General features: G+C 41.4%; 1 protein-coding gene across 7 annotated transcripts in view; it reads right to left on the minus strand.

The window, feature by feature from the left end:
- Positions 1 to 27,583, minus strand: part of STK31 (serine/threonine kinase 31) — an 82,813-nt gene that overhangs the window by 36,959 nt on the left and 18,271 nt on the right. For all 7 annotated transcript variants that reach the window (XM_039342092.1, XM_039342090.1, XM_039342088.1 and 4 more), the window contains 4 exons: positions 26,168 to 26,336; positions 25,210 to 25,325; positions 23,609 to 23,768; positions 21,535 to 21,657 (listed from right to left, as the gene is read on the minus strand). In XM_039342092.1, the coding sequence (XP_039198026.1) occupies positions 21,535 to 21,657; positions 23,609 to 23,768; positions 25,210 to 25,325; positions 26,168 to 26,336 (568 nt within the window). The remainder of the gene's footprint in view (positions 1 to 21,534; positions 21,658 to 23,608; positions 23,769 to 25,209; positions 25,326 to 26,167; positions 26,337 to 27,583) is intronic.

A 27,583-nucleotide genomic window follows, 5' to 3' on the forward strand; every position in this document is an offset into this window, starting at 1 on the left:
CTCAGAGATAAAAGACGATTATACTTAGAGGGGAATGACCTACAACTTGGTTGGCATGCCTTTCTATGCTATGGGTAGAATTAAATTCATAGATACTTTCAAAACCACTTTATAAGAAATGTACTTCTTTTAGAATGGAAAAAATAAAAGCAAAAATTTATATCAAGATACCTGGATGGCTTTCAACAATGAAAGCATTTGCTTACCCAAATTTTATTAATTATGACAAAGTTGTGACCTATAAAGATATTTTGGCAATGAAGGGAAATTGAAAGACAGACGAGATTTACAAGAACAAGGTATTGATCTATCATATTTGCAAATATTGGCCATATTTGCAAATATGATAGATCAATACCTTGTTCTTGTAAATATTGGCCATATTTGCAAATCCAAACAAGATATGAAAAAGGTGCTAAAACAATGAGATTCTATAAAAAACAGACAGAATTCAATCAGATACTGCTAAAAACAGACGAAAAACTGATTAAGAAACGTTATAAATATTTGTTAAGCTTAAAGATGGAAGAGGAAAAAGTAAAAGAAACAATGATAACTTAGGCAAAAAAATTTGGACATAATATAGAATTAGAAAACTGGCAAAGTTTATGGAAAAGAAATGCTAAATTAATGAAAGCAGTGGCATATAAAGAAAACTTATATAAAATGTTTTACAGATGACATTTAACACTAGTGAGATTAGCAAAAATGTTTAAAAATACTTCAAACAAGTGTTGGAAATGCAAACAAAAGCCAGTACCTATTACCATATCTGGCGGACATGCTCTAAAGCTAAAAGATGTTGGTCAAAAATACCCTTATGGTTGGAGAAAATAACTAAAAAACAAATAGATTTCAAGCCAGAATTATTTTTGTTAGGAATAATAGGAGCAAATTATGAGAAAGACTGCATATATTTAATTTTACATGTACTAATCTGCAGCAAGAATTGTATTTGCCCAATATTGGAAAAATGAAAACTTACCAACTGAAGAACTAATTAAGAAAATTTTAGAGCGTGCAAAAATTGATAGATTGACTTTAAAGATAAAAGAGAAAGAAGATTCAATGTATTTTAGAACATGGGATAATTTTTATCAATGATTAGAAAAACGAGTTAGAGAGAAGGAACTTTGGCTTACCTGAACGCCTGTTCTCAGCATGATGATGAAGAATTCACCAATGGGTTATTTCAGTCCTCCTGCCCAATCAGACCAAGTTGTCAAGTTGTCACGCCTCCTCATTATCTGGGACCTCCCAGTTTTCATCAATGACGTAGCCAATGACAACAGTTTGACGTGATGACTATCAAGCAGGTATTAAAAGAAACTAACATAACAAGTATCCTACCCGGACCTGACTGACACCTAATAGGGCGTAGATTCTTCATCATCATGCTGAGAACAGGCGTTCAGGTAAGCCAACTCTCCTTCTCCAGCATGATGACTGAAGAATCCACCAATGGGACGTACCAAAGCATCCGGAGTCCCTAAGGGTGGGAGTCAGTTGGGGCCAGACCCCCAGATGGTGTGACTACTTGTTGTAAAATACACCTACCAAAAGTGGCCTCAGCCGACACAAATTTGTCTAAACGGTAATGTCTACAAGGCTTCAGACTTTCGGAAAGGTGCCGTGCGCTTGATATAATGTCGTAAGGCTCTCCTTACATCCAGAGTGTGCCAACGCCGTTCCAATTCATGTGACAGGTGAGGGCAGAAATTTGGAAGGATGACCTCCTGTGCTCTATGGAAAACCGTATTAACCTTTGGGATGAATGAAGGGTCTACCCTGAGAACCATCCTGTCCCCATGAAACATGCACAGATCCTCCCTAACCGACAAGGCAGCTAATTCTGAAATGCGCCTAGCCGAGGTAATAGCAATTAGGAAGGAGACCTTGAGTGACAAGTGTCGCAATGAGCATGTTTTGAGTAGTTCAAAGGGAGATGAGGTTAGTGCCTGAAGAACTCGAAGTAATACCTATGAATCACAGGCGGTCTACTATTCGTGACTCCCTTGAGCAAGGCCCGGATAGCAGAATGCCTTGATAAAGACCCTGAAGAATCCCATAAGAATACCAAGGAAAATGCAGCTAACTGTCTGCGTATGGTGTTGGGTGCCAGTCCTTTGTTGACGCCCTCCATTAAATATTACAGTACCCTGGGAATATTCACCTGTGATAGACTTACGTGATTCTTGTCGCACCATTGACAAAAAGTTTTCCACATATGATCATAAATGCGGTTCGTTGCCGGTCTCCTGGCCGCCTGGATCATAGCGGTCACCTCCGCCAAATAAGACTCCTTAATCAGGGTGCGGCGTTCAAGTGCCAGGCGGTCAATTGAAGCCATTGGGGGTCTGGATGTTGGAGATCTCCCTGTGTCAACCGTATATGGTTGTCGGGAATCCTCCACGGAACTGAGAAGGGGCATTGTCTTACCTGAACACCTTTTCTCAGAATTAGGAATGTAGACTCCACGAATGGGTTGATTTAGTCTTCTAGCCCAATCAGACCAAACAATCAAAGTTGCCACGCCTCTGCAGGGTCTGACCATGCCCCAGTTTCGAAAGGGTGAAGCGAATGATTGTGTGACGTGATCGCTCCGAACTGCTGACATTAACCTAACTGCTAGTAATGATCAGGGAGGGGGTGGAGTCTACATTCCTCATGCTGAGAAAAGGCGTTCAGGTAAGACAACACCCCTTCTCCAGCATGTAGAGGAATGTAGACTCCACGAATGGGACATACCAAAGCCCCTATGATCCCACGGGTGGGAAGCAGGTTGGTTAAGTGTCGTTGCTGAAGTAGACCACTTGTTGTAAAACCCGACGGCCAAAAGCGGCCTCCGCGGAAGCAAACTTGTCAAGTTTGTAGTGGTGAATGAATGGTGAAAGGGACGACCACGTAGCTGCCTTACAGATGTCCTCTATGGACGCCTGAGTCTGCCACGCCGCCGATGTAGAAGCGCTACAAGTAGAGTGCGCTGTCAGGAAGCTTGGGACAGGTAAAGAGGAAGCCTGGTAAGATTGAGCGATACAGGCCTTGATCCACCTGGCTATAGTAGAAAAGGAAACCTTGGAAGTTGAGTGGAAAGAGACAAACAAAGCCTCCGATTTGAGAAAGGAAGCTGTCCTCTTAATGTAATGACGTAATGCCCTACGTACATCTAGGTAATGCCACTGCTTTTCTAGTGTGTGAGAAGGATTGGGACAAAAGTTTGGTAGTACAATGTCCTGAGCACGGTGAAACAATGTATTCACCTTGGGAATGAATGAATGATCTAATCTCAGCACCACTCTGTCCTGATAGAAGGTACACAGGTCTTCCCTAACTGAAAGAGCAGCCAGCTCTGACACGCGTCTCGCCGACGTGATGGCTACTAGGAAAGCCACCTTGTGGGACAAAATGTGAAGAGGACAAGACCTTACAGGTTCAAAGGGAGACCTAGTGAGTGCCTGCAGAACACGAGGTAGTTCCCAAGATCGATACCTGTGTACTACCGGAAGTCTGGTGTTGGAGACTCCTTTCATAAAGGATCGGACCCTGGGATGACAGGACAATGGAGTCACATTGTCACAGGTGAACACCGTGGAAAGAGCGGCCACCTGTCTACGCAAGGTGTTGGGCGCTAAGCCCTTATCCACTCCATCCATGAGGTATTCAAGAATCACTGGAATAGTGACAGAAGAGATAGACAAACCCTTACAGGTACACCAGTCACAGAAGTTCTTCCAAGTGGTATCATAGATTCGGTTCGTTGCCGGCCGTCTGGAAGCTTGGGTCATAGCTATCACCCTTGAAGAGTAAGATCCACACATCAGGAACTGGCGCTCAGATGCCAGACGGCTAGTTGTAGCCACTGTGGGTCCGGATAGCATATGGCCCCCTGCATTAGAATTATCCTCTCTGGAGGGATTTGCCAAGGGGGGCCTACGGCGAGGTTCACGAGATCCGCGAACCATGGACGTCTCGGCCAATACGGGGCCACAAGGATTAGCTCCGCCCGTTCCTGTAACAGCTTCCTGATGACGGCCGTGATCAAGGGAAGGGGTGGAAATACATATAGAAGGCCCGCCGGCCAAGGGCTGCGGAGGGCGTCTGCTCCTTCCGAACCCTGGGATGGGTACCGAGATAGAAACCAGGGAAGCTGGCTGTTCTTCGGGGATGCAAACAGGTCGACTTTGGGCCGACCGAAACCGTGAGTTATCTCCCGAAAGAGACGGGGATGTAGATGCCACTCTGAATGATCTATCGTAGATTGACTCAGAAAATCTGCCTGGTCGTTTTCCACCCCTGAAATGTGTTCCGCCTTTAGGGACAAAAGATTCTGTTCCGCCCATGACCCCAGACACTGGGCCTTGGACATTAGAATCCGCGATCGAGTGCTGCCCTGCCTGTTGACATGGGCCTTTGCCGCCACGTTGTCTGTCAGAATTAGCATGTGGCGGCCCGCCAACTTCTTGTGGAAATGGCGAAGTGCTAGGTGTATGGCTCTGAGCTCTAACAAATTGATATTTTTCTTGAGATCCCGTTGAGACCACCGTCCCTGGGCAAATTGGGATTGCAGATGTGCCCCCCATCCAAACAGACTGGCGTCTATGGTCAAGGTTACCCGAGTTGGTTCTCTGAACAGGGATCCTTTGGACAGTGCTAGGGACAACCACCAGATGAGGGACGTGAGCGTCTGTGGTGGGACTCGCACCCTCTGTGGAAAACATGCTACACCCTGTTTCTGGTAAGGGAGTAGAAACCACTACAGTTGTCTTGTATGAAGCCTGGCCCAAGGCACTATGGCAATACATGAGATCAGTTTCCCTAACAGCTGTGACAGTAGGAGCAGGGTTACACGTTTCTCCTTGCACACCCTGGTGACCATCGTACGTATGCTGAGCTGACACTCCTGAGACAGGAAAACTCGGCACTGGCTGGTGTCTATTATTGCGCCTAGGTGGAGCAAACGGTTTGCTGGGATCCGATGGCTCTTTGGGAAGTTGATCATAAATCCATGATCCTGGAGTGTCTTGATCGTCAGTGCCACGTCTGAATGGGCGTTCAGTGCCGAGGACGACTGGATTAGGATATCGTCCAAGTAGCACTGAACACGGACTGGTGCCAACCTGAGCTGTGAGGCGAGAACCGCCAGGATTTTGGTGAAAACCCTTGGAGCTGACGATAGGCCGAATGGCAGGGCCCTATACTGATAGTGATGGTTGGAATACCTGAATCTGAGGAAACGCCTGTGATTTGGATGTATGGGAACGTGCAGGTAAGCTTCTGTCAGATCTATGGATGTAAGAAAATCCCCCGGCCGAATACTGCCCAGAATAGAATGAAGAGTTTGCATCTTGAATTTTTGGTAAATTAGGTACCAATTTAGAGCCTTGAGGTCTAGGATCGCCCTCGATCCTCCTGAGGGTTTTGGTACCACGAACAGGATGGAGTAGAAACCCAGTCCCCATTGATCTGGGGGTACCCGCTCGATTGCCTCTATGCTTAACAGATGACAAATGGCCTCCTCCATGAGACCTTGTTTCACGGGATTTCTGGATAGGGGGCAGGAGATGAAGCGCCGAGGGCGAAGTGTGAGGAACTCCAGAGACAGTCCGTCTCTGATAGTGGTTAGAACCCAATTGTCCGTGGTGGTACTTTCCCATTTGTGGAAATATAGTGCCAGTCTTCCGCCAATGGGAGGAATCCGCCTAAAGTCACTTTGACTTTCGGAAAGGACGAGCTCCTCTGCCGCGAAAGGGCCGCTTAGCCTGGAATTGTGGCTTTGGCTTGTCTCTGTAGCCGGACCGGTCCAATGAGCGGTCCGGCCCTGCTTGAAAGGGCCGATACCCGCTCCATGTAGTTCGGTCTGAGCCAGGCTTGAACGACGGACGCCGGTTGTATGGAGAAAAACGTCTGCCCGTTTTTTTAACAACATGAGCTAGTACTTTCAACTTTTTTTTGTTTTCAGTCCGGTAAGGAGTGAGAGCCTCTCCAAAAAGGCGACCCTTTTGATATGGTGCTGCAGCTACTCTCCATTTGTGCCTGGTATTGGCCTTCCAATTTTTTAGCCAGAACAACCAGCGTGTGGCCACGTTGGAAGCTATGGCCCGAGCCAAATATTTGGCCGACTGCAGAGACACATCCCCCATGTATTCCAGTGCGGCCCTTAGTTTAGTGACATCCTGGTGAACCCTTACTTCGTCTGGGGATAATCTGGCCTGTAATTCCCTGAGCCAGATTAATGCAATTCTGACGAAAAAGGAGTTAGATGTTGAGGCTCTTATAGCCCAAGCCGATGCCTGATGGGTCCTTTTGAGGGAAATCTCAGGCTTCTTGTCCTCAGCCTTAAGGGCCTCCGACATATCTCCTGGGATTTTGGTGTCTGACAGTATGGGGGCGAGAGCCTCGTCTACACTCGGAACTTCGAGTACATCGTTGAGGGAAGGGACCATATCTAAGAGCTTACAATCTAATCCCCCAAGAGCAGAGAAACTTCCAGGAGATCCCCACTGATCCTGAATGGATTTGAGAAACATGGGGGGGGCAAGGTATCTGTAGGTTCTTCTTGACCGGTTCCAGAAACAGTGGGTCAGAACTCTGTCCAGAGTCCTGATCGGTCGTCTGTGGTTTCACGGGTTCAATTTTTCCGGTGACATAGGCCTTTTGTAAAAGAGAATAGAAGGAATTTGGATTAAACACCCCTACCATAGGAGTGGCCTCCGCCTGAATGTCTTCCCCATCTGACCACATGTCTTCTTCCAGAATCTGAGCGGAAAAATCTGATATCTCACTCCCTTCAGATTGAGGTGGAGAATCGTGATCTGAGATCACATACTCCCTGGGATGCATAGTTTCCGTGGGCGTAGGGGGGTTTGACGGTCCTTGGACCAGAATGGCCCTCCCTGAAGCCGCCATTGCCTGAGCCACCGCCTGTGAGATCATGGCTTGGAGCTGGACAGTAAATGAAGGATGTTCGGGGCCCCGAAGACCTGCCACCGTCGGCATGAAAGATGCTGACGGGACTGGGGGAGGGACAACTGTAGTAACCTCCCCGAGACCCACAAGACACTGAGGAAGGTCCTGGCTTAGCAGCTGGAATGAATCTTGGACCTGTAATCTCAATTCTCGGTCAAAGAGGGACAGATGGTCCCGTTCATATCCCAGCAAAGAACCCTGGTCCAGGGTCTGCTCAGGAGACCAAGCCCGTGTAAAAGGGGAAGGTCGATGCTCCCCTGATGTGGATGCAAGAGGAGGTGAGGGGATAAGCTGCGTCTCTCCTGTCTGCCGTTGGGATTTGGAGAACTGTCGTCCAGCGCCCTATGTCTGCTATCTGCTTGCTTGTCATCAGCCTTAGAGGTACGTTTGACCTTGGCCTTGGCTTTTGCAGGTGTATCCAGACTGGATGGCTTGCTTTTTATATTTTCACTGAAGGTGGAAGCCTGTGAAACGGTGTTATCCGCCATATTGAAATAAACAATAGGAAATAAACAACAGGTGTTCACCAGGAGATCCCTGGATCGGTCCTTGATCTGCAGGAGAAAGGAAGGCCACGGCCCACCTGGGTGGTGCAGGCCTGCACGAGGGTCTGTGAGGTCCGGCCCGCCGTTAAGCACGAGTCACTACGCGATATAAGCCGCGCTACGCTCAGGGGCTCTCCTCCCCGTTCAATTTTTCAGGCCTACTGTAATAGAGACAATTTGGCCGAAAAGGTATCAAATATCAATTAAAGATAAGTCTATATATGAATATAGATATATATCTTGTTTATTTTAATTCTGTTTTATTTTAATTGATTTTTATTTATTTTTTATTTTATTTTATTTTTTTGACCCTCGTGTCTCACTTAGTGATAATAAGTGCCGACCACTATGCAGACAGCGGAAAACAGGCAAGGCAAGCAGCCGTCCAATCTGTTGGCACTGGATATTTAAAAGGTACTGGTAAGTCACACAGTCTGGAATATTACCAGATAAAATGGAGTGAGAGACTCAAGGTATTTTCCCTATGTCCACTAGGTAACCTGAGATGGTGCCTATTAAGCAGCTGACGCACGAGGTAATGAAGATCTAAAGGAATGTAATTAGAACTCCTATTCCCCCCCCCACTTAGGGAGAATCACCAAATAAGTAAGTTACTTTGTGACTGAAAAGGCTGTAATTAGGACAAAGCAGTCAAATTAATGTGTGCCATCGGGCGGAGCCCAAAATGGCAGCCGGGATGATCTAATGAGAGATAAAACAAGCTGAGAGAAAAGATCCTCTCCTGCAAGTAATCTGGTTCCTGCAAGTAATCTGGTAATAAGCTCTTTTAGTCAAACAGTTCACCTGCTGTTTTTTTGGGTAATTTACAGCTGACAATCAACAGTAACAAGGAAGTACTTGAGTAGTGTGAGGATCGAGCCTTCTAGAGGCTCAAAATGGTGCCCACAGGTTGTTTTAATTGGTCATGAACCCAGGAAGGTGATTTCAGTTTTCAGCCGAAAATTAGTAGTTTAAAGCTTCGCATTCACAGCCAAGATCCTGGGAGGGGGTGGGGGAGGTGGATTGTAATGAGGAGGCAGCAATCTATGATCAGCTGTCTGCCTCTGAAAAACTCACGGAGAAGGGAATTGATTAAGAGAGAAGAAATGGTGCAGCACTGAGCTCAGCTGAACCAATCCCCCCCCCCAAAGAAGGAAAAAAGGATAGAGAATCCACAAATGGCAATAACTACCTTTCTGAATCTAAATTAGGAGCCAAATTCTCACGTCTCTTCAGGGCTGAGAACAAACGAAACTGGGGCATGGTCAGACCCTGCAGAGGCGTGGCAACTTTGATTGTTTGGTCTGATTGGGCTAGAAGACTAAATCAACCCATTCGTGGAGTCTACATTCCTCTACATGCTGGAGAATGAAAGACTCACCAGGTCCGCGAACCAAGGTCTCCTGGGCCAGTAAGGAGCGATGAAGACCATTTCCGCCTGTTCCTCCAGGATCTTCCTGATTACTGCAGGAAGCAGAGGCAATGGGGGAAAGGCATACAACAGACCTTGTGGCCACCTGCTGCGCAGCACATCCGTCCCCTCTGTTCCCCGGGAGGGGAACCGAGAAAAGAATCTGGGCAGCTGAGCGTTCCCCAGGGAGGCGAACAGGTCCACGATCGGACAACCAAATCTGTCCGATATCTCCCTGAAGATATCTGGATGTAACATCTACTCCGAATGATCCACTATTGACCTGCTGAGAAAGTGTGCTTGTCTATTTGCCTCTCCCGAGATATGCTCGGCCCTGATGGAGAGCAGGTGTTTCTCTGCCTATGAGTTCAATGCTCGAGCCTCCGTCATGAGGGATTTGGACCCGGATACCCCCTTGCCGATTCACGTGAGCTTTTTCAGCCATGTTGTCTGTTTGGACCAGTACATGCTGGCCCCTGACTACAGTGTGGAATTTTTGGAGAGCTAGATGTATTGCCTTGAGCTCTAACCAGTTTATACTGTGTTTGAGGTCTGTTTGTGATCACCGACCCTGAGCTATCTGGGATTGGAGATGAGCCCCCCCCAACCAAAGAGCTCGCGTCTGTGGTCACCTGAAGTCGACTAGGCTCCTTGAACAGGGTCCCCTTGTGAATAGCCGATGAAGTCCACCAGCCGAGTGAGAGACGTACCTGATGAGGAACCCTGACCAACCGATTGGATGTACTGGTATGCTGTCTCTGATACGGAAGCAGGAACCATTGCAGGTCCCTGTCATGTAGCCGGGCCCACGGCACTATTGCTATGCATGATATTAGCTTGCCCAGGAGTTGAGAAAACGTAGCCAATGACACCCTGCATGCCAGGTCTCTGATGCTCCCGCGCCTCTCCTCTGACAAGTACATGAGGCACAAGTCCATTTCTATCACTGCTCCCAGATGAAGCAGGCGGGTAGAGGGAGTCATCTGGCTCTTTTTGAAATTTATCAGGAAGCCGTGGTTCTGCAGGGTCTCTATGGTGAGAGCCAAATGCACTGGGTGGCTGAGACTGACAGGGACTGGATCAGGATGTCGTCCAGATAACACTGGACCCGTACTGGAACTAGCCTTAAGTGAGCTGCCAACACTACCAGGATTTTGATAAAGACCCTAGGGGCTGAGGAGAGGCCAAACGGAAGGGCTCTGTATTGAAATTGTCGGTTGAGGTAACAGAATCGCAGGTACCTGCGATGATCCGGGAGGATAGGAATGTGTAGGTATGCCTCCTTTAGATCTATTGAGGTCAATAGATCTCTCTGCCTGATGCTGATTAAAATGGAATATAATCTCTTGTATTGAAGGTGGAGATTCAGTCCCTTGAGATCGAGAATTGCCCTCCATCCCCCAGAGGATTTTGGGACTACAAACAGGATGGACTAATCCCCCAGCCCCGCCTGGGTCGGGGGAACCTCCTCCATTGCCTTGATGGTGAGAAGGTGTTGGATAGCGTCTTCCATGAGCCTTCTTTTTACAGGGTTTCTCATGGCTGGGCAAGACACGAAGTGATCTAAGGGCATGGATTTGAACTCCAGGGACAGGCCTTCTCTGAAAGACTAAATCACGTGGTCGTGTTTTCCCACTGGCGCATGAAGAGTGAGTCTGCCGCCAATGGGAGGGGTTGCCTCTGAGTCATTTTCTGTGACGGAAGGGGTGACCCCCTCTGCCACGAAAGGAATGTTTAGTTTGTGGCTGGTACCTGGTTCTGTCCCTGTAATCTGCCTTATCAAATATGCGCTCAGGCTTAGGAGCTGGTGGCCGGTATGGTTGCGCAGACTCTGTTGCGGCCCCAGTCCGAAATGACTGTCGGCGATTGTAAGGGAGGAATCGTCTGGTAGTTCTCCTTGCTATATGAGAAATGACCTTTTGTTTCTGTTTGTTCTCAATTAGAAATGGCGTTAGGGCCTCCCCAAATAATCTACCACCCGTGAAGGGGTCTGTGGCCACGCGCCACTTATGTTTGCTTTTGGCTCTCCAGTTTTTAGCCACAGCAGCCTCCTAGCGACTACGCTGGAAGTCATTGCTCGGGCTGAATGTTTGGCCGAATACAGGGAGACATCCGTCATATACTCGGATGTGGCTAATAATTTGGTCAAATCCTAATGGATTCTGGTTTCTTCAGCGGACTTCTGTCCTGTAACTGATGAGCCAGGTAATAGAGATCCTTGCAAAGAAGGAAATGGCCGTTGCTGCCTTAGTTGCCCAGGCAGATGCTAAATGTGCCTTGCGCAAGGCCATTTTGGATTTTTTATCTTCTGCCCTAAGGGCGTCCGATACATCTGCCAGGAGACTGGCAGTCGAAAATAGTGGGGCCAGAGATTCATCTACCTTTGGAACCTCTAAGAGGCCTGCTAAAGTCTTTGTCATGTCTACTATTTTGCGCTCAGTTGCACCTTGAGTCGGCTGAGCAGCAGGTGACTCCCACTGTCCCTGAATATTTTTGAGGAATAACGGGGGACAGGGAATTTGGAGGTGTTTGTCTACTGGTTCAGCAAACAGTGGATTAATTTCCTGATCAGAGGAAGGTTGAGGGGTTGGGACCTGGTGGGAGGAAAGCTTACTCACTTCACAGGCTCTGCACAGCAAGGCAGGGAAAAGCGAAGCATTGAACAGCTCTGACATAGGCTGAGATTCATAAGTGGGTTCCTCGCAATCCGACCAACCATCCTTACCTCCCTCATAATCTGAAACATTAGAGTCGGAATCAGGAGAGTGGGATGGGGAGACCATACCTGACCGATCCAGTGAAGGACGTGTGGCGGTTGTTGGTGCAGAAGAAGGCCCCGGAATGGGAGACGCCTGCTGGTGACCCGCTGACGCCATGGCTTGGAACACAGCCTGTGATAGCCACTCTCGGAGCTGGCTGGAGAAAGACTGCTCTAGCGGAGGCCTTAACCCCGCAGCAGGTGGTGTGATAGCAGTGATGGGTGCTGCCGGCGGGCCGGGCAAATTAAGGTCCTTCCCGAACAGAGGTGGTCCTACCTGACCAAAGGTCTGTGTCGGGACCTGCTGATGCACATTCTCAGGCGACCAAGCTCTCGAAGTGGATGGTTGAGGCGCTCCCGTGTCAGGTGGTGTGGGGCTCGAAAGTTCAAGACCTCTTTCAGCAGAAGTGCTATGCCCAGGAGAATTGCTTCTCCAGGGTTCTGGGTGTATGGTCGGCCTGCCTGTCGCTTGCCGGTCCAGCCCTCCTGCCATGCTTAGATTTGGATTTGGCCTTACCTGAAGGTGCCTCTCGTGCCGGCTCAGCTTGGACGGGGGTGATGTCCATGTCCAAAGGATGTGGCTCAGTGTTTTCTACCATTTCCAACAAGATGCAACCCAAAGGTGACTTTGGGACTGACTTGGTCTGCAAGGGACGTCAGAGACCCCCGTGAAGGGGGACTGACTTCACGTGGATTGTCGTGAGTCGGCCCACTGGCTAACCTGAACTCAAGCTTGGCGCAGAAGCTCCCGTCACTCCGCGACGGTTGGTGGTGAAATCACACGTGTCCCACAATAGTGACAATGGTCAGGATCGTGAAGCAGCCACTAGATGCAGAGGGGCAGACAGGCAATATGGGGATCAGGCTTGAAGGACCGGTACTGCTGCTGAATCCACACTCTTGTGATAATAGCTGTCTTCAATAGGGAGGTAGTTTCTGAAACACTAAGACTCAAAATGAAATTAATACAAATGATGTCAATGTATGAAAGTTCTGTGAACTATGCTAAACAAGTCTTTTTTTATTACTCACACAAAATGGCGTCCTAGCCTGAGTGTGAAAAGGGCGTTGCCCAGAGGAAATATGTCCCCAAAATGGCGGACGTTCTAGGTTCCTTGAGGAAGAAGGGGGGAGGAACGGGAAGAGGAGACTAAGTCGAGCCTCCAATACAGTCCAAGTCGCTAAAATCCAATGGGGCTAAATTCGAGGCTTTCTACCTATTCAGGGAACTGAGTTGGAAATCGCTCACCGCTGCACTGCGAGGCTCCCTCCTCTTCAGCAGCAGTCACAAACAATCAGAAGTCAGCAAAAAGAGATTCCCCCCCTTCGCTTGCTCTAGCAAGCCTCTCAGAGTTGTTTCAGTAAATCAAATCTTTCGTCAAAAGGATGTTCCGCAGATCCAAAATGGCGGCCGTTATAAGGATCCCTGACCAAGCCCGGTCATAGGAGAAGCCACAAGCCTTCAAAATGGCAACCACCAGACGAAAGACAACACGCGCGCTCACTGGGAAGGTGAACAAGCAATCCCCCTATAACCTGCGTGAAGGGCAACTCTCCCCACTTCTTTTAGAAAGAAATCTTGCAATAATTCAGCAACTACTGGATTGGGAAAAGGGAAAGAGCCGCCCCCCCCCCAGTCCTGGAGAGGAGGGAAAACTAAATCAGAAGTTCCAGAAAGGAAAATAATTTCTACTAATTCTCCTAATCTTAAGAATCCACCAATGAATCTGTAAAATCTAGTCTGACCTGCTCCAAACAACAGAGAGTCAAGATATCACGTCTTCATGGGCGAAAGACCAAGATGAAAACTGGGAGGTCCCAGATAATGAGGCGTGACAACTTGACAACTTGGTTTGATTGGGCAGGAGGACTGAAATAACCCATTGGTGGATTCTTCAGTCATCGTGCTGGAAAAAGGAATGTGATATGCAACATTAAATATATACTAGTAAGAAGATTATTGAGTGATTAATTAACATATTGTTTATGATAAATATTATTGTTTTTTAAATACATGAACCCAAACATGCTGTTTGCTAAATATTAAGAATGTTATTTTAAAAAATCCTAACCCTAACCCCAACCCCAGCTCCACCCGACTCCTAATCATTTATATATATGTATGTATGTATGTCTCTGGTTGTTCGGGTTTTCTCCCGCATAAAATTGAAAGTGTCTTGGCGACGTTTCGACGAAGTCCCATTCGTCATCTTCAGGCTGGTGTTTTCAGCTTCGTGCTTCGAGGAGCAATATGTGGTCTTAGCTGTTTCTTCCTTTTAACTGCCAGTGGGGGTATGAACTGATTGGGTGGGAGCTTGGCTGTGTTCTGATTGGGTGGAGGTGTGGTCTGAATGGTTAGGGGCTTGGCTGTGCTCTGATTGGCTGGGGGAGTGTTCTGTTTGGTTGTGCTCAGGTTAGTCTGAGTTGCAGAGGGGTTTAAGATTTTGGGCTGCCTTGCTATTTTTTGGCTTCTCGTTCGTGGTTGTGTCTCCTCTTCATGGAGGGTGTCAGTTTGCTTCATGTATGGATTGGAGGGGTTTAAACTGGCTAATGATGCAGCTGTGGTCTGGCTTCTGGTTTGTGGTCGTGCCTCATCATCGGTGTGGCTTTGGGTTTGTTTTTTGCGTGGATGTGTGGTGGTGACATCCTGTGTGGTTTTTGTGAGTGTGGGTCTGGTATCATTTTTTGTGTTAGGGAGTCGTTTGTCAATAAGGGAGGGTTTCCAAATGGCTGGTAGGCGGGAGGTATCATCTCGCTTGTTCATGCTGTGTGGGCGTTTTTCTATCTCGATGGCTTCTCTGATTATTCTGTTATTAAAATGTTCACTTTTGGCAATGGTTCTTGTATTTTTAAAGTCAATTTCATGTCCTGTAGCTTTAAGGTGTTGGACCAGGGAAGATGTTGGTTCCTCTTTTTTGATTGAGTTCTTATGTTCTTCAATGCGTGCACTTATTCTTCTGTTGGTTTGTCCGATGTATGTGGTGGGACAAGTGGTGCATGGGATTTCGTATACTCCTTGATTTTCTAATTCGATTTTATCTTTGGGGTTTCTAAGGATGGTGGATATTTTTCTGTTTGTGCAGAATGCACAGCCAAGCCCCTAACCATTCAGAACACACCTCCACCCAATCAGAACACAGCCAAGCTCCCACCCAATCAGTTCATACCCCCACTGTCAGTTAAAAGGAAGAAACAGCTAAGACCACACATTGCTGCTCAAAGCACGAAGCTGAAAACACCAGCCTGAAGATGGCGAATGGGACTTCGTCGAAACGTCGCCAAGACACTTCCAATTTTACGCGGGAGAAAACCCGAACAACCAAAGACCTACATACAAATACCCGCGAAAACCTCAGAAAACATATAGATAGATAGATAGATAGATAGATAGATAGATAGATAGATAGATAGATAGATAGAAAGAGAGAGAGGGGGGGAGGGAGGGAGGGAGGGAGAGAGAGTAAATTTGCACTATTTGACTATTCACAAAAAGAATATTCCATATTATAAAGGGAAAATAGCAAGTGAATTGAGAAGTTGCTAGAAATCATTAATTGGAGAACTCACAAGACAATTCCACAACAAATGAAACAAAATTAGAGCAATTCATTATTTTTAAATATCACTATTATAGAACCAGAACTATTAAAGGTCATTATAGAGAATGAATTTCAACATCTGCATTTCTTGAAGACTTCTGAAGAAGTTTTTCCTAAACTTCTTTGCCAGTTACTAAACATCAAACAGAAACATGTGTGAGATCTGTAAATGTTATTCCTTCTGAATATAGATGTGCCACACAAATATTTTCATTTTTACTTCGCTACAGATTCCTGAAAAATCATTAATATGCATATATTAAAATGACTGCTGCATGCTAGAATTGCACTATTATCTAGATTGAAGCATTTAATTCTCACATTCATTTTTCACAAGAGTATGGAAACTTGACTCTGTTGGACTGCAGAATAATTAATCCATTCCAAGAAGCAGTATATCATTTTCTTATTCTTCTTTCTCAATTCTGAGAAAATGTTCAATCTTTCAAATATTATTATTTTTAATTTATAGCAGAAAAGCAATTAAAGGCATATATTACTATTCAAAAATATTTAAAGCAAGAAAGTCATACTTTCTAAAGCATTGGCAAGAAAAATAACTGAATATGAAATTATTTTAAATACATCTTTTGCAAGGCCATTCCAAGAAAGAATAAAAATGAAGACAACTGTGATTTTGAATGGCATTCACAAGCATTAAATATTCAATAGTCTGGATATAATATTAGAGACCTATTTCAAAAATTAAAGGCAAACAGCAATTTGACTCTGATTAAAAAAATCCTTTTTTAAAAATTTGTAAATGCCCAGTGAAAAGGTTTGACAGTAATGACACATTGCTAATGACACATTTGAAAAAGCTTGAAGACTGCCATCTTGTGGTGACAGGTTAACCTGTACTAACTTAGTACATATGCAGTACTAAGTTTGAAGCAAAACTTTTTTAAAAGCTTCAAGCCTGTTAGGGAGTTTAAATTGTTACAAAATATATTTATAGATGATCTGTGGAATAAAATAGAAAGAAGTATACTGAGGTAGCTTGGTCATATTGAGAAAATGAGCAAAACTCAAAATGCAGAACAAATGTATAAAAGAATAATAAACTGGCGGGAAAGAAAAGACTACAACATTAGGATCAGTTGGAGCTGAATGAGATCCTCAAAAAAAGAGGATACAACAGACACAGAAGGAAAAGATGATTCTGAATTAAGCTCTACAAATATTGACTTTTCTAAATTTTTAGCTTAACTATGATTATAAATGTCTATCATAAAATATAAATGGAGCATATGCTTAATAGATATTTTTCAGTACTTAAAAAATTAAAACAAAATATATTTGTCTACAAGAGAATTATATAAAGAAAAATATAAAATATTTGATTTATAAAAATTTGGATGAAAAATTTCTCTCAGCAGGAATAAAAAAAAAGAAATGGAGTTGTTCTATACATATTAATCCTCAACTAAAACCAGAAAGCCTATTGATTACTGAACATGATAGATTTATTGAGACAGAATGTTTACTTACATGGGGCTAAGACTATAGTATTGAGAATTCATGTCCCTACTTTTATAACTTTTGTAACTCAAGAAGAGATTAAAATTGGGTACTGGAATGGAATGGGTTTTTTCCAACAACTATATACAACATTAGAAAATTTCTTACTCAAGATAAATTACCAAAACTTTTTTTTTAGTTTGATGGACAATGTAAGCTTACTGGATGCGTGGAAACAGAAAAATGGTAATTCTAGAGAATATATACATGCTTTTCAAAAAGATAAGGAGCCTTTACAAGAATAGAGTGTGATTTGGATCTCAAAGAACTTCACTGCTGAAATTTGAAAGTTTGGTTCATAAAAACAAATCACCTTCTTTTAGAGCAGTGGTTCTCAACCTTTTTAATGCCGTGACCACCAACTGGTCGTAAGTCGAGGACTAGTCAACCAGTCGTAAGTTGAGGACTACTCAACTGGTGCAGCACCGTTTGCAGAATGGGACTTTTGGCGGGCTCAGCAGGGCAGAGACAGGCTGGCTCAGGAATTCTGGGAGTTGAAGTCCACAAGTCATAAAAGAGCCAAGGTTGCCTGCCCCTGGTTTAGATGCAGAGAAACCCTTTGAAAATTTGAAATGAATTTTTCTATTTGCAATTTGGAAGATATGAATTCTGGGAAGAATGTTATAAAACGGCTATAATCGATTTATAGCTCACAGAAAGAACAAATTATTGTTAATGGAGATTTAACAAAACCATGTGAAAAAGGAACACGACAGAGCTGTCTTCTTTTTGTGTTCTTGACATTTTGAATAGAGATGTAAGATGGGATGAAGGAATAAAAATTTAAAAAGAGACTTATAGGTTTAGAGCTATGGCAGATGACCGTGCTGTTTTTGGAAGATCCTTTAAAAGGTATTAGTGGGAAAAATAAAAGAATTTGGTGCATTAGCAGGTTTCAAGATTAACAAAGACATTAACACAAATAAAAGGTAGACCAGAGGAATGCTGTGGACATAATTTACTTGACTTCAGTAAGGCATTTGATAAAGTAGACACAACCTACTACTTGATAAGATAGAAAAATGTGGATTATTTAGACAACATCACCACCAGATGGATTCGTAGCTGGCTGACCAGCTGTACTCAGCATGTGGTCATCAATGGAACGGCATCTATATGGAGGGAAATGTGGAGTGGGGTGCCCCAGAGCTCTGTTCTGGGCCCAGTGCTCTTCAACATCTTCATCAATGAACTCATTAAATTTGCACACGACATCAAGCTGGCAGGAATAGCCAACACTCCAGAAGACAGGCTTAAGATACAGAAGGATCTGGACAGACTTGAACACTGGGCACTATCTACCAAAATGAAATTCAATCGTGAAAAAAGGTTCTACATTTAAGCAAGAAAAACCAAATGCACAGATATAGTATAAGTGGCATCTTGCTAGATAGTAGTAACTGTGAGAGGGATCTCGGAGTCCTAATGGACAATCACTTAAACATGAGCCAGAGTATGCTGCAGCTGCCAAAAAAGCCAACACAGTGCTAGGCTGCATTAACAGAGGGATAGATTCAAGATTACGTGAAATGTTAATACAACTTTATAATGTCTTGGTAAAGCCACACTTGGAATACTGCATCCAGTTTTGGTCACCACAGTGTAAAAAAGATGTTGAGACTCCAGACAGAGTAAAGAGAAGAGCAACAAAGATTATTAGGGGACTGGAGATTAAAACATATAAACGGTTGTTGGAATTGGGTATGTATGGTTAAGTGAAGAGAATGACTAGGGGTGACACGATAGCAATGTTCCAATATTTCATGAGTTACCACAAAGAAGAGGGAGTCAGGTTATTCTCCAAAGCACCTGAATGCAAGTCAAGAAGCAATGGATGGAAACTAATCAAAGAGAGAAGCAACCTAGAACTAAGGAGAAATTTCCTGACAGTTAGAACAATTAATCAGCAGAACAACCTACCTTTAGAAATTGTGAATGTTCCAACACTGGAAGTTTTTTAAAAGAGACTGGACAGCCATTTGTCTGAAATGGTATAGGGTTTCCTGCCTGAGCAGGGGGTTAGTCTAGAAGGCCTTCAAGGTCTCTTCCAACTCGATGATGATGATGATGATGATGATGTAAAAAAATGATGAATAAAATGGGTTTTAAGATTGAAAGTAGATATATGGGTATTAGTATAATAAATAAGAATTGAATATAAGGTTTTACAAGATATAAAAAAAGAGGGCTTGGGATTACCCTATTTAAATTGTATTTTGCAGCTTGCTATTTAGTTGGATGAAAGAATGGATGTTGGTAGAAAAGCTTTGGAGCTAAAAACACATGGTTTGAAACTTGGGTGGTTTGTATATTTATACTAGGATAAAGCCAATATTTTATTGAATATTGTAAAAATCATTTTTTTAGATGTACCACTGTAGAAGAATAGAGAAAACTGCATGTATCTGTGTTGCCTTTCTTTCCTATTTGAGCCCCCTCTGAAACAGATGGAGAAGGAGAAGAGAGAACAAAGGAAACAGCAGTGGCTACTGCCAGAAAACCTGCTCAATAAAAAAAACATTTTTTTTTCACAGAGGCAGAAATGATGGAGGAAAAAGAAGAGGCGCAGCCAAGCCAAGCTTAATATTGGGAAAGTGCTAGTGCTTTACCTGCTGCCTATTAATAAAGAAGAACATAATAATAAAAGAAATCCGGGGAAGGAGAGGATTAAAAGACAGTATGTGTAACAATACACTGTTGAACATGACTGAATGGATAACATCATCATCATACTAATAATAGTACAGCATCAATAGTAATGTTAGTAGAAGTATTATATAGCAGATAATAGTAGTAAAATATTGTATACAGAAATGTTTAGAGAACACTATATACTACAAATAGTAACAGAAACAAAGGGAGGTATAGGACAATTCACATAGAAACTTGCATGTTTCTATGTTTTACTTTTATATCTTGGGTATTCTTTTTCCAAAATAAAGCCAACTCTTACAGAGAGATATAAAAACCCAACTGCCTAGGATCCAATGCTTTTAATGGATTTTTGGAACTTAAGTTATCATATTTTATTTATTTATCGATATATTTTTCATATTTCTGAACTGCCCATCTCACTCAAAGAGGGACTCTGGGTACAGTGTACAATAAATTGGGTATAGTTTAAAAAAACACATTACAGCCATATTGAGAATATGGAAGAGATATAAACTAGATTATACTTGAAAATATCTTTGTGGATCTCAGCGTAAGAATCACTTTGTAGAAAAGAAATGATAAGTAAGCTCAAATGGCTAACTAATGTGATATATGATTTTTTCTCAATGAAAATATAAAAAATCAGGAACAGATTTGGTGATAAGAGGATATACTTGTCAATGGTTTTTTTATATACCATTCTAAGATTTAATAACTTCTGGGTCTGAGCACTGTAAGATTGATTTTGAAACAGTATTGTGTACAATTGAGAAACATATTATTGCTAAGGTGTATATATTTCTGCTGAAATTTGAAACAGAAGAGCAAGTAAAAGAATGTATGATAAAATGAGTTACAATCTTTGCTTATAAGATACAAAGAAAACAGTGGGAGAATATGATTGAAAAGATTGAAGTTTACATTATGTTAAAATGTTAAGAGATTTGTTAATTAAATAATGTTATCAATGGTATATGTCAGCAGAATTGTCTATAATGTGTAAAGCACTTCAAACTTATGTTAGGAATGTAAACGAGGGGACATTTCATAATGCTTCACTGATGTGCAAAAAGCAATGTTTGTGATTCAATTACATATACAAATTCAGAAGATTTTAAAGATTAATATACAACTGAAACCAGAGGTTTTCATTTGGGGCTCACTGATAGGCAGAAAAAAAATAACTGAATTTTGTTTTTATATGATAACAACAGTGAGACTATTATATGCTCAAAAACAAACATTACTCATAATGGAAGAATGGATGGTGACGATGATAGAAACTTGATGAGATGGCCAAATTGGCAGCTTTGATCAGAGAAAAACATTATCTATGTTTTAATGTTGACTAGAAGCCATGTATAGACTTTCTATGTGAAACAGAAAAAGTGAATTTATATGTTTTTGATTACATTATCGAAAAAATGTAAATCATGTGGTAAACCATAGAGTAAGATAAATATACTTATAAATGCTGTAAAGAAAATAAGAATCTACTTCTTTATATTTTCTTTCCTGCACTTTTGGCATTGTCTTTTCCTTTCTTTTTTTCTAAATATTAGTTTGTGTTAGTTTTATCTTTTTTTAAAAAAAGAACTGATATAAAAAAAGAACAGTGAGAAGTTTAACAGTACATTTATTTAGAGATCCTTTTCTTTCTCTTTTTTCTTGGCTTTAATTTCCTTTATCGATTATTACTCATTTGTTTTCTTTGCATTACACGGCATATCCCAAATGGGAACAGCAGGTTGCTATGTTCACACATACACTTATTACTGTGCCATTTCTAAATACTATTTTGAATAGCATGACCTGCTCAGATTGCATAGACTGATAAATGGTAGAACACAATGGAAATTTTGTCAATATTCCAGATTAGAAACAACAGCATCAGGGAGTTCTAGGAATATCTCAGAAGTTAATTTAAATATTAATGTCTGCAAAAAGAAATGTCAGAATGATCCTGTGACTTTCTTAATTTACTGTTTATATCACTTATAATACTAAATTGTAATCTGATCTGGAGAACATCTTATAAACATAAAATAAAATAACTGCACATGCCACGCTGGATCCAACCTTCAACGTTTCTAAGCGCTCAGAAAGAGGCAGATCATTCACTTCCACAATGAATTCTTCTAGAGCCTTGGGCAATTTATGCTGCAATTCATTCCTCTGGAGAATTAAGCTTTGTACTTCATCCTGTGTAGAAGAGAACACACAACTGAGGTCTTCTTCAGTAGAGATACAGGTACTCATCAACTTACAACCACAATTGGAAACAACATTTCTGTTGCTAAGAAGAGGAGTTGTTGCCAAGTTTATGACCTTTCCTGCCACAATTGTTAAATAAACCACTGCAGTTGTTAAGTGAATCATGCAGTCACTAACCAAACCTGGCTTCTCCCATTGACTTTGCTTATTAGAACCCATCTGGAAAGATCACAAATGGCAATCACATGATCCAAAAACAATGCAACCCCATCATAAATACATGCCATTTACCAAGAATCCAAATTTTGATCCTGTAACTTAGGGGATGCTGTGATAGATGTAAGTATGAGGACTGTCGCTATATTCAGTGCTGTTGTAACTTTGAACAATCACTAAATCATGAATGGTTCTAAGTCAAGGACCTTCTATATAGGATAACGCTATAGGGCAACCTCAAATTAAGGCAGTTAGTAGTCGATCATATGTCAAAATGAACTTAAGCACAAGAAGTGTCTACAGTGCATCCTGATTTACCTTCAGGTTTTTCTACAATCTAATACAGCAATGACATTACAATGTTGTATCATGTACACATTTATAATACAAGCCAGTACAGATCAATCTGCAGATGAAAGCAAAAGCAGCCAAATTCTCAATGCTTGCAGTTAGACAAGTGAGCAACAAGAGAAAGAACATCTCTTCGGGAATTCTCAAAGTTTTACTGTTGTTTACAGCAGTTCTCAAGCAGTATGTCCTTTTTCTTTATTTGCTGACATATGATAACCAATGAAGAAAGTATATACATTAATTTCTTTACCTACCTTTTATTTATTTTAAAATAAATTATTATTATTATTATTTTAAAAAGCTGTATTTGTTAAAGTTATGTCAAATATTTCACCATCAATTACTGGGCTCTTCCCAAGCTATTTTATAGGACCTTTTAAGACCAAAATCTTATGTCTGTTTCTACATGAATTTACGTAGCTTTTCAATCCAGATGCTGAGTCCTTTGGGGGAGGAGGGGAGACAGAGATAAAGAGAATACCCAGGGAAAGTGAATTTACTCTCTCTCTCTTGCAAACATTTACAATTTAGTAATAGAATAATTTGTAAGTAATGGGCATGCAATAAGCATAACAATCATATAAAGTTAACAAGATCAATAATATGAATGATAAAAAAGATACAGAAGCCTTAAATTTAATTTTCACTCAAAATTTCCTGTCACTGGCCCTACCCAATATAATAATCTTCCTGGATGTAATTATTAGAAATTGAGTTTAATTTACTAGTAGCTATATCTGGGAAGATTATTCTCGTGGGTAGGACTAGCAACAGGAAATTTTTCATTTGACTAGCAAGCTGTAAATTTTTTAAGAAGTTCATTCTCTTTCTCTCGCTCATTCATACACACATACACACGTTATTGCAGTCTAACAAATTCTCAAATATTCAACTATCCCGTTGCTGATCAGTAGAGGGAAGAGAAAAGCTGCAAGAATTTGCTGGTAATTACTTGCAAGTTTCTTTCTCCTCTTCACAAAATCTATAACCTGTGATAGTTCTAACGTGGTCTAATGGTTAAGGCCTAGAAACCAGAGGACTTATGAATTCTAGTCCTGCCTTAGGCTTGAAAGCCAGCTGGGTAACTTTGAGCCAATCACACTCTCCCAGGCAACTCACCTCACAGGACTGTTGTGTAAAAATAGGAATATTATAGATGTTCCCCATCTTGAGTTACTTATAAAGTAATAAAGTAGGATAAAAATCAAATCAATTAATTAATATGGATACATCATATATTAGCAAAATATGGTCACATTTTAAATCCTTGACAATTCTTTTGCTAACAAGCATAAGCAGCTACAGTATATCAACAAAATTTAAGAGAGATCATTGAAGCTTATGATTTGCCATAAAATAATATATCACCTACCACATGTTTACAAAGACGTATTTCTTGCTGGGAGATGTTATAATCTGTCCATATCTTTTCCAGCTTTTCCATGGACTGAAGGGCCAGAATTTTCTCTTTGGTAACTATATTTGCAGCTTCTAAAAGATCTTCTCCAAAATGAGCACTTGCATGATTTTGCCTGAATAATATTTAAAAATGAACATTTATAATACTACATAATTAAGATCCATTATATAATTAAGGTTCATTGCTATGTATCTCTTACAGCTATTTTTACTCAATAAAATATGTCCTTGATATCCCAAGTATAACTGATTCTATCTGACATACAATAAAAGAATACATAAGAGGAACAACAGATTAAACCTTTCATGTAGGAATATTATCATCAGGCACATAATGAAATAATATGCTTAAGTAACTGTATTCAAAGATAAATCAATACTATTTATCAGGAAAGCATAAACTGTAGCCCAGACCATGTTCAGTCTTTGAACCCTCTTGTTCCCTTTCCTCCTTCCTGCACCTTCCCATCAGGTTGCCTGTTGCCATATTCCCCTTCATTTCCTTTCCCTCACCCCAACCTCCTACCCTCCTTCCTATTTTTTTACCAACTGCCAAGCTGCTAACTTCTATTCTGTTTCTTATACCTCCCTACTTGCATCTTTTATTCCAACTCTTCCTTTTGCCTTGCTGTCTTGCTTTCTTTCCAGCTACTTTCTGTTCCTCCTGACACACTATCCTTTTCTTCACATCTGCTCAAATTTTTCACTATGCCAAATAACAAAGGGTATTGAGGGAAGTGGGGGGGAGTCAAAGAAATCAAGATGGCAGCCAAAACAGAGACCTTTCTACATTTGTTGAAGTTGGTACTATGATCCACCTTTATATAATCAAAACCATTGGCTTAAATACTATATATAGTTATATTTTTATTTATGTTAAGTAAATCATGCTATTTGACTTTGTGTGAAAAACCAAGTTTTTCTGCAAAGAGATTAGAAAACCCTTTTATGGAACTACTATGTCCAAGACACTTTAAACAACTTCCCATTCAGTGAATTTATCTTTAAAAAATCAAGGTTTAAATGTTCACTGTTCTTTGAGACAATCTGTTCTTGAACTGTCAAATTTTGCACATTCCTACTAAGGCCTCTAGCCATTACTGAAAAGTAAGCTACCATTCTACTCAATTAACTGGGCCCAAAACATATTGTCCTCAACTTATGACTGTAATGGAGCCTGAAATTTCTGTCATATGTTATGGTGGTCATAACATGAAGCACTCATTTGACCAACTAAGTTTTATAACCTTTTTTGCAATTATTAAGAGAATGCAGCTGTTGTAAAGCAAAAGCTGCTATTGTTAAGTAAACTCATTGTCTGCAATGAGTATTTTTGCAAGAAACTAGAAGTAAGTTTTTGTTGACTGCAATATCTCAAATTATTTCTCTCAATAATCCCCAACTTAGTTTGCTATGCCTATTTCATAAACTATGTTTAAACAAATCATAGGTATCTTAAGAGTAAACCAATGTTTGAAAAACAAATCCAGGATTATTATCACTTACATCAGCTATAAATTATCCTTTACAGATATAGTCTGGAAACATGCATACCTTGTTTCTTTCAATGTTTCAAACCTGGTAGCCAATTTTCTCACTGTAGTTCCTACATAAGTGAGCAGCCTATTTTCCATACAATCAAGGCTTTCCTTGTAAGCTTTCTTCTCGTTCTGCATTGATACCAATGAAAGCATTAGCCCTACTTCTTTCAGGCTATCAATCTTTCACTGAAGAACTGCACAGGACTAAGTAGATCTTTCATACAGGCACACAGATTTTTGCTTTAGGCAATTAAAATCACAAAGGAAAACAGTGTTGGCATAAATATTTTAACTGGAAATAGTAGGATGAACCAATATAACAAGAGAGTAAGCAGCTTTTCAGCAGTCAAGGGCCACATTTATTATTACTAAGGAAGGCAAAGGTAAGCATGATAAAGCAAATTGAAAGAAGCTATGTTACACATTTGGACAAGCAGGCAAGGCAACATTTTCCTAACATGGAAGATGAGTTTCAGAGTTTGAGTTTAAGACTACGATAAGCTTTGTGATTTTTACCAATCATGGCCAGAAGGGCTTGGTTAGCAAAAGTGATTGTGGACTAGCTATCCTTGAGCTAAAGAGTACCAGGTTAACAAATGCTACTCTAAAGAATTGCTCATTTTAGCTGGATCTCTATTGTCTCAGGCACCTTCATCATTAATTACATTTGGTCAGGCCCACAGAATCCACTGACAGAAGTTAAACATATTAAAGAAAAAACATCAAGGTCAGTATTTCTGAATCTGGGCCACTTTAAGAGCGTTGGATGTGAATTTCTGAAGTCCCTATTTCTTAACCTGATTGTGATTGTGGCTGATTGTGATCAAGGCTGAGAAAAACTGACTTAGATCATCAAGCATCCACCTTCATTTTCCACTAAGGAGAAAGGAAGCATGTTTTCTACATCATTTCATTATTATAAGACTGACAATTACATAATTATGGATATAACAACATTCTATTTATCCTACCTCCAAATCACACGTCAGTTTATGTATTGTTGATTCCTGTATTTCACATTGATGGGAAAGAATTTGGTTTTCTTTTTGGAAAGTCACCATTTCTTCTTTTAGTTTCTCAGTCTCCTCAATCAACTTCTGATCCTCTCTGATCTTTTCCAAGCTAATATCTGATATCCTTCTAAAAATCACAAATTACCATTCTATTATTCTTGGAACACACAAGGAAGATTTATCAAAGGAATTTTAGAGGTGTTTTAAGGAATTGTGTCCAAAGTCTATCAAGTACATCTTAATAGCTAATTAATTTATCTTCGATGTAACAAACCTGAGTAAAACAAAAGCAACTTTTATGGCTCTGCTTCCTAAGAAAGTAACAATATCTTTTTCCAGTATATTCCACTCCACTGCTAAGCTAGCACAAAAGCTTATTATGTGCATTATTCCCAATGGGTTCAAAAAGTTCACATCACACATTAACACTTGGATGGTAATTAAGCTTCAAGTTCAATTCCTAGAAATCTGTGGCACATCCCTGTTTTATTGACAATAATATGAAGATATAAGATGATGGACTATAAACTTTTACTTGATAAACAACTTCTACTATAAATACCACCTATAACACATGAAATAGATGTCCCATACCCAGCTACAAAAGACAAAAACTATATTTATCATTTGATTCTAAAGTCTGCAACTTAACAACCTAGCAAAAGACAAAAACTATGTTTATCATTTGATTCTAAAGTCTGCAACTTAACATACTATTAAGAGAATATGGATGAAGACCAGGAAAAAATCCTTTCCATGTTGAAATCAATATGTGAAACCATCCTTTCAGCTTGTGATGAAATAAGCAACATAAAAGAACAAGATGCCAGCTTAAATATACAAACCCAGATCTTGACTACAACCAAAGAACTAACAATGCAGGAAATGACAGAAAAATTGGAACAATTAAACACCAAGAGACAGAGGACACAGTTGATCAACAGACGCAGCCAACGGAAAAAACAGAAAAGGGAGTGACAACATTGAAACTGGAAAAGACTTTTTACAAAAATCAGAAGAAATTTGAGGAAAAGGAAGAAGAACAGACTGAATGGAAGATAAATCTATCAGGACATTTGTGGGAAATTGGAGTAACACAGAGGTGATTTAATGCAGGCCTTTTCAACCAATGGTACGGGTATCACCTATGGTACATTGGCACCTGGCAGGTGGTACACAACCATCCTAGAAAAGTGGTAGAGGGGAAAGGGAATGAGCTGAACCGGTGGCAGCACCGCACAAGCCTCAGTGACAGATGGCTGCAGCTGCCTGGCTGTCAGGGCCCAGTGGAAGCGCCAGGATCAGTGCCAGTCTCCAGCTGGAGCTCGACCCTGATCCTGGCACTTCTACTGAGCCCTGAAAAAGCACCAATCA

Source organism: Crotalus tigris, unplaced genomic scaffold (genome assembly GCF_016545835.1).
Source record: "Crotalus tigris isolate CLP2741 ecotype Arizona unplaced genomic scaffold, ASM1654583v1 scf7180000017774.6281472, whole genome shotgun sequence".
Lineage (NCBI taxonomy): Eukaryota > Metazoa > Chordata > Lepidosauria > Squamata > Viperidae > Crotalus > Crotalus tigris.